The sequence below is a fragment of the Mandrillus leucophaeus genome, unplaced genomic scaffold (assembly GCF_000951045.1).
Source record: "Mandrillus leucophaeus isolate KB7577 unplaced genomic scaffold, Mleu.le_1.0 Scaffold49, whole genome shotgun sequence".
NCBI lineage: Eukaryota > Metazoa > Chordata > Mammalia > Primates > Cercopithecidae > Mandrillus > Mandrillus leucophaeus.
This window is the reverse complement of record NW_012105253.1, coordinates 43,096-49,671: the sequence shown is the minus strand read 5'-3', so window position 1 is coordinate 49,671 and position 6,576 is coordinate 43,096. Positions and strand designations below refer to the sequence as shown.

At 42.3% G+C, this 6,576-nt stretch overlaps 1 protein-coding gene across 1 annotated transcript in view; it reads left to right on the top strand.

The window, feature by feature from the left end:
* MGAM (maltase-glucoamylase) overlaps positions 1 to 6,576 on the top strand; it is a gene marked incomplete at its 3' end in the record, with an annotated part of 95,881 nt that overhangs the window by 48,034 nt on the left and 41,271 nt on the right. Inside the window, exons 27-32 of the mRNA XM_011995495.1 lie at positions 1,857 to 2,011; positions 2,660 to 2,828; positions 3,093 to 3,189; positions 3,937 to 4,049; positions 5,227 to 5,352; positions 6,491 to 6,568. Of these exons, the coding sequence (XP_011850885.1) occupies positions 1,857 to 2,011; positions 2,660 to 2,828; positions 3,093 to 3,189; positions 3,937 to 4,049; positions 5,227 to 5,352; positions 6,491 to 6,568 (738 nt within the window). The remainder of the gene's footprint in view (positions 1 to 1,856; positions 2,012 to 2,659; positions 2,829 to 3,092; positions 3,190 to 3,936; positions 4,050 to 5,226; positions 5,353 to 6,490; positions 6,569 to 6,576) is intronic.

Here is a 6,576-nt window from a genome sequence, read left to right as displayed (position 1 = left end):
GTGTATGCCAATGCCTTCCCCTCCACACCCGTGAACCCCCTTCGCCTGGATGTCACTTACCATAAGAATGAAATGCTGCAGTTCAAGGTAAACACATTACATGTATCAGGTGGTGACTTGACCCTTTTCAGTTCCATTACCTTTTGTTGGTCTGGGTCACAGAACCCTAAAATAAGTTAATCATGCTACCATAGACTAGATCATTATCCAGAGAGCATTGAGAAATCATTGAGGGAACAATGAGACCTGCCCTGATTTTCATTTGGAAAAGATTACTGTGGCTGCTGTTAGAAAAATGGTTGGGAGAGCAAGAGTGTACGCAGACAGACAAGTCAGGAGGCTACTAGTTAGGCGAGTCAGTTGAGGGATTAGGTTTGGACTAGACACTGGAATGCAGGTGGAGAAGAGTGGATCTGTCTGAGGTTGAGAAAGTTGGGTTACAGGATCTGGTGGTTGATTGCAAGCAGGTGACAATGGAGAGGGAAAATCAAGAATGATGACCGTGTTGGTATCTTACCTCTTAATATGGATGGTGCTGACATTAACTGGAATAGGAATACTGAAAAGGTTTGTGCTTGATCAATGTCAGATGATATGTTCATTTTGGGATACTGAATTTGAGATTTCTGTATATAGCCATCAGTATGCGGTAATTTCATTCCTTTCCAAGATTTAATTACATTTAAGGACTAGGAATGGGCCAGCTGTTATGTCTATTTCTCTATTAAACTAAGCTTCTCAAGGACAGGAATGTGCCTTTTCTTCTTTGTGCTTCTGAAATCGAATACAGAGCCTGGAAGATAGTTAGCGGTGTGATGTTATTGACACAGTAAGTGAAAGTGATCAAGACATTGTTGCATTGCCTGAAAGATTCTTTACAATCTGTCATCAACCCGAATTCTGAGTTCTTGTACATCCTCTAATGCAGGGAAGATGCTCTTGTATGTCTGTATCCTCATCATAGCACTAGCATGTTGTAGGCACCTAGTGGGTTTTAAATGAATGAACTTCCTTGGAGTTCTAGCCTTAACCATTGCCTACTTTACCTCTTGAACACAGAGTAGCTGTTTCCAAAATATTTGCCTGTTTCTGGCCCACATTTCTCTGTGGTTGTTATTCTTCACCAGTATGACTTGATCTCCTTTCTTTGTTTGGTTAATGCCTACCAAGCTTTTAAGACTCATCCTGTATTTCTCCCATGACACCATCTCAGTCTCCCAGAAACAATGTTAGGCATTTCCTTCCCTAGAATCTCACAGCACTTCTACATAGCTCTCCCTTAGCACACATCACCCAGGTGTTGTGAGCTGCTCTATTTTACTTCTCATCTGCTTGTGAATTTTGTAAAACCGTAGCACTTCCTTATTCAGCTCACATCCCTACTGTCTTGTGCAGTGTCAGGCAGTGATGTAGTAGGTACTCATGAGTCGGTTTAGATACCACCTTCAGCAAGAATGTTCTGATTATTTTAATCAAATAGATTTCATTTTGGGGAGACAGGTTTTTTTTTTTCAATTAAGAAAAATTTTCAGGTATTTGTATATACTCATATACCCCAGAAAATAACTAGTAACATATTCATAAATACCACACTGATTCGAGAATAATTTTCCATGTTAGCACCAATGTCCCATAGAGTATATTAATGTAATAGAGGCCTTAATAAGGACAAATGACAGAAAAATGTTTAATCTGACATTGTTACTTGATATATTAATTAAATCTCAGATATCATAAACTTAAAGAAGACAGAAACATAGCATCTGAACTTTTTGTCCAAAAATAAAAAAGGTTCTGCTAAGGGTATAGGTTTCAAGAGTACTATTCTTGCCTAAAATCGATTTCCTCTGGCCTAGATTTATGATCCCAACAACAATCGGTATGAAGTTCCAGTTCCTCTGAACGTACCCACAGTGCCATCCAGCACCCCTGAGGGTCAACTCTATGATGTCCTCATTAAGAAGAATCCATTTGGGATTGAAATTCGCCGCAGGAGTACAGGCACTATAATGTGAGTGGCTTCTAGTGTGACTCAGAGTTGATGTCTACCTGTGCCTTCGCTGCCAGGTCCATTGTCCTTGAATGTATCCTGGTTCCAAGCATCACATTGTCCACTTCCAGATCCATGGATGAGTTGTTTCCTTCTGACCTGTTCTTATGGGAAATCTTTAGCATTCTGGAAATAATTACTGAGGCAGTCGAGTGTGCCTGAGGATTCATCCAACAAATGTTTATGGGGTGTCTTGTCTAGAGGAGGTGCTGCTCCTTGTAGACAGCTGAGGGTTGTCTTCTCATGACAACCAATAATAAGTAAACATCACTTTGAGTGCTATGTAGAAAATGCACTGAGGGGTGCAAGGGTGGAAGGTGGTGCTGGTGTGGGGTGTACCCAGCTGTGATGGTGAGGAGTGCTTGGGTGTGTTCTGTGGAGGACCACTGAAAGGAAGCAGTGACAGTGGGAAACAGATGAATGAAGAATAACTCCTGGGCTTTTAGTGAGGATTTCTATGATATTTTAATCAAACTGAGTATCTGTTTCGTTTTGGAGATGAACAGGTTCTGGATAAAAATCACGCATTTGTTGTCCTTGAAAAGTCAGCTGCTGGAAGCAGAGAGAAAAGCCCATTTTCTGTTTTAAGTCTGCCTTTTTGTGTTTCAGTTGGGACTCTCAGCTCCTTGGTTTCACCTTCAATGACATGTTTATTCGCATCTCCACCCGCCTTGCCTCCAAGTACCTCTATGGCTTTGGGGAAACTGAGCACACATCCTATAGGAGAGACTTGGAGTGGCACACTTGGGGGATGTTCTCCCGAGACCAGCCCCCAGGGGTAAGGACAGAGCATTTGGGGTCTGTGTCTCCGCTTCTCTCCACCCACACTGCTCAGGCTTCGGGCTTCATCTTCCCAAACTCCACTTGGTCCCCTCATTCTGGTTTTAGACGAGTAGGCCAATTCTCAGGCTCCTTTGTTTCATGTGTTTAATTGATTTCATGGAGAAAAGTAGACCCATCTTAGCAAACACATTTTTGTTGAGTTTCTTTCTCAGGCATGATGTCTTTTAAACTCCTACTGCTTCTCCCCATGACTTTCTAGTACAAGAAGAATTCCTATGGTGTCCACCCCTACTACATGGGGCTGGAGGAGGATGGCAGTGCCCACGGAGTGTTCCTGCTGAACAGCAATGCCATGGGTAAGGCCGTCCAGCACCTCCCTTATTTTGGGGGCTACCAATCATGCTTGAGTCAGTTTAGAATGTGTTTAGCCTAACTCTTCCTTGAAGTCAAAATTTTCATTTTACGGGCATTAGTGTTTATTTTTTCTTTATGTTTAGCCTTTCTGTTTATTTCAGTATAGGATCATGTGATAAGAGGATTTAACCCAACTCTTATTTTGGTAAAAATCACATAAGAAAGGATAGTAACACCACATGGGTCCCAAATATCCTGGAGTTCGGCTCATGGGAGCCAGTTATATAATTTGAATTAGGGTAAAACTGTGGGTCAGAGAAGTTAGTCTGGGTATATGAGGGTTTGTGGTACATTGAAAAATTACCTACCAGGTACTGTATTTGCTATCTGGGTAACAGGATTCCTACCCCAAACCTCAGCATCATGCAATATTCACATGTAACAAATGTGAATGTGTATCTCTTTATCCAAAACAAAAGTTGAAATGTAAAAAATAAATTCTATAAGAGAAGAGTGACAAAATATAGTAAAGTACCCCAAAGAGAATCAAACCCAGGAATAGGACCTGTAGACTTCCACTGATCTTCTTCAGTTCTGTGTGAGTGTGATAGAAAATGCCTGCTCTTACCACTCTGTGATAGGGAGGGTGCAGGAAGATGGAGAATGTGTGGATTTCAGGGGTGATGTGGAAGGTTTCCCTCGTGATGTGGAAGGTTTCCATCTGGGTTGGCATTTTTCTTCATTTTCAGACGTGACGTTCCAGCCCCTGCCTGCCTTGACATACCGTACCACAGGGGGAGTTCTGGACTTTTATGTGTTCTTGGGGCCAACTCCAGAGCTTGTCACCCAGCAGTACACTGAGGTAGGAAGAAATCCAGCTGTTTATCAAGCACTTATACAGCACATTCTGGGTGCCAGAGCCCACATTGATTAGTGTAACTCTCAGATGATAACTGGAATTATTGGTCTTTCTTGGAGAGAGATTATAGAATAAAAAAAATAAATACATTCTGATTATCATTAAATGTATAGCCTCTGTAAGCATTGCAGAAGAGCAGATGTTATAGTGGTACTAGTGGTGGTGATGGTAGTGATAGTGTGGTTGTTGGTGGTGTTTGTGGTTATGGTGTTGGTGATGGTGATGATGGCAGTAGGGGCTGATGATGGGGATAGTGATGTGGGAATGGTGATAATGATGGTGGTAGTAGTGGTAGTGATGATGATGGTGATGATAGTGGTGGTAGTGGTGGTGATGGGTGTATTGGTGATGATGGTGGTGATAGTGACAAGGGTGGGGGTGAGGATAGTGTTTGTGGTAGTGATGGTGATGATGGTGGTGGTTATGGTGGTGGTGGTGACAGTGGGGTGGTGTGAGGAGTGTGATGTTGGTGATAGTGGTTGTGATGATAGTGGTGATGTTGGGGATGGTGGTGGGGGTGGTAGTAGGTTGGTTGTGATGGTAGTGAAGGGTAGTGATAACGGTAATGATAGTGGTGGGGGCATAATCATGCTACTGGTGGTGATGGTGAAAATAGTGATGATGTTGGCGGTGATGATGGTGATGGTGGCCATGACCATGGTGGTTGTGGCAGCAACAACAGACGCTTGTATACTACCAAGTGCACATCACTGATTTATCACTTGCTGCATGTTAGAGCACTTCACCCGTATTAACTCATTCATGCCTCACAGGAATGCTGTGAAGCAGATGCTATTATTATCCTTTATTTACAGATGAAGAAACTGAAGCACTAAGAGTTTATTTAATTTTTGCCTAAGGTCACACAGCTAGAAAGACTGGAGCCTGTGTGCTAAGCCAGGCATTTGTCTCTGATTCTGGGCTTCTTAATGAGTTACCTACAGTGTCTCTAGGAACAGAGTAACATCAGATTTTCCATAATGTTTAGGAAGGAGCTTAAGACTAGCAGAAAGCTTTCAGTTGTCTAGATTGGGCATCGAAAAATATTCTTATTACTTGATGTAAAACTTTAATCTGGTGTCTCTTTTCTGAGGACTAATATTTTCTATCTGCTTTCTAGTTGATTGGCCGGCCTGTGATGGTACCTTACTGGTCTTTGGGTTTCCAGCTGTGTCGCTATGGATACCAGAACGACTCTGAGATCGCCAGCTTGTATGATGAGATGATGGCCGCCCAGATCCCTTATGTACGTTCTCAGTCATGGCTCTGGAGTTTCATAAGTAACCCAGGTGCCTCTGTGTCGGGGTTCATTTGTCTAATGTTTGTGGGATTCTATAGAGATAAAACGTTATTTTTCAGACAATATCACAGTTAGCCTCACCCCAGCACAGTAATACAGATAAGGGTGCTTGTTTCCATCCTCTAGAGGTGGTAGCTCAAGACTCACCGTGATTTCCCAGAGAGGGGGATAGGCTGGCTCCAGGGCTGTTTCTGATATCTCATGCTTTCTTCTGTTTCTTTCACATGATTTCAAAACATTTGTCAAAACGTCCTTGGTTCCATAAGAATAAATGATATCCCACAGTTCTTTTACTTAATTCTTGAAAAGACTAACCACAAATTGATCAGACAATTGTATATGTGAATACAATCTCAGTTCCTGCATCAGCTCTGAGCTAATAACTGATGAATTACACAAATCCTGGGATGAGTTTGCAGAGGACATACATATGGAAGTAAACCTTATCCTTCAGGAGAGGACAGGAGCGGACCCAGTCATCAGACAATGATCCCACGAACCATCCCACATTTAATTTTATCCCACTTTTCCATTGTTTACAATTGTTCCATTAGTGGAACATAGTGTTTCCATTAGTGGATAGTGAAATGCAATATGACAGTCTCAGGAAGAATGTTGTGTATGATTACCCTCAAGATTCGGGATTCCAAAGCAACTATACATCTTTACTTTGTTTTGTAGTAGATTTGCCATTAGCCGTGGATAATTAACAGTATTTTTCCTCAACGTGAACCACTGATACCAGGGGCAGTCTCTTGTGGGAGGTCATCACAATCACACCTGATATGGGCAATTTACAAAGCACTTTCCAAACAGTGTTTTTTCTTATCCTCAGGATAGCCATGCTAGAGACACATTCTCATCCTATCTTATGCTGACTTTGATTTTTTTCTATCTTATCACTGAACATTTAAAAAATTAAGTGAATTTCCCAGCACCTGTCCCTAAGAAATAGCAGAGCTGGGATTTGAAAGCATCAACAAGAAGCTGTCTGGAATTCCACCATGTATAGTGGAGGGTTGTTCTCCTGTAAAGCTTGAGCGTGTACAGCAGCAGCCACTCAGCTCCCCGTGTCCTCCCGCAGGACGTGCAGTACTCAGACATCGACTACATGGAGCGGCAGCTGGACTTCACCCTCAGCCCCAAGTTTGCTGGGTTTCCAGCTCTGAT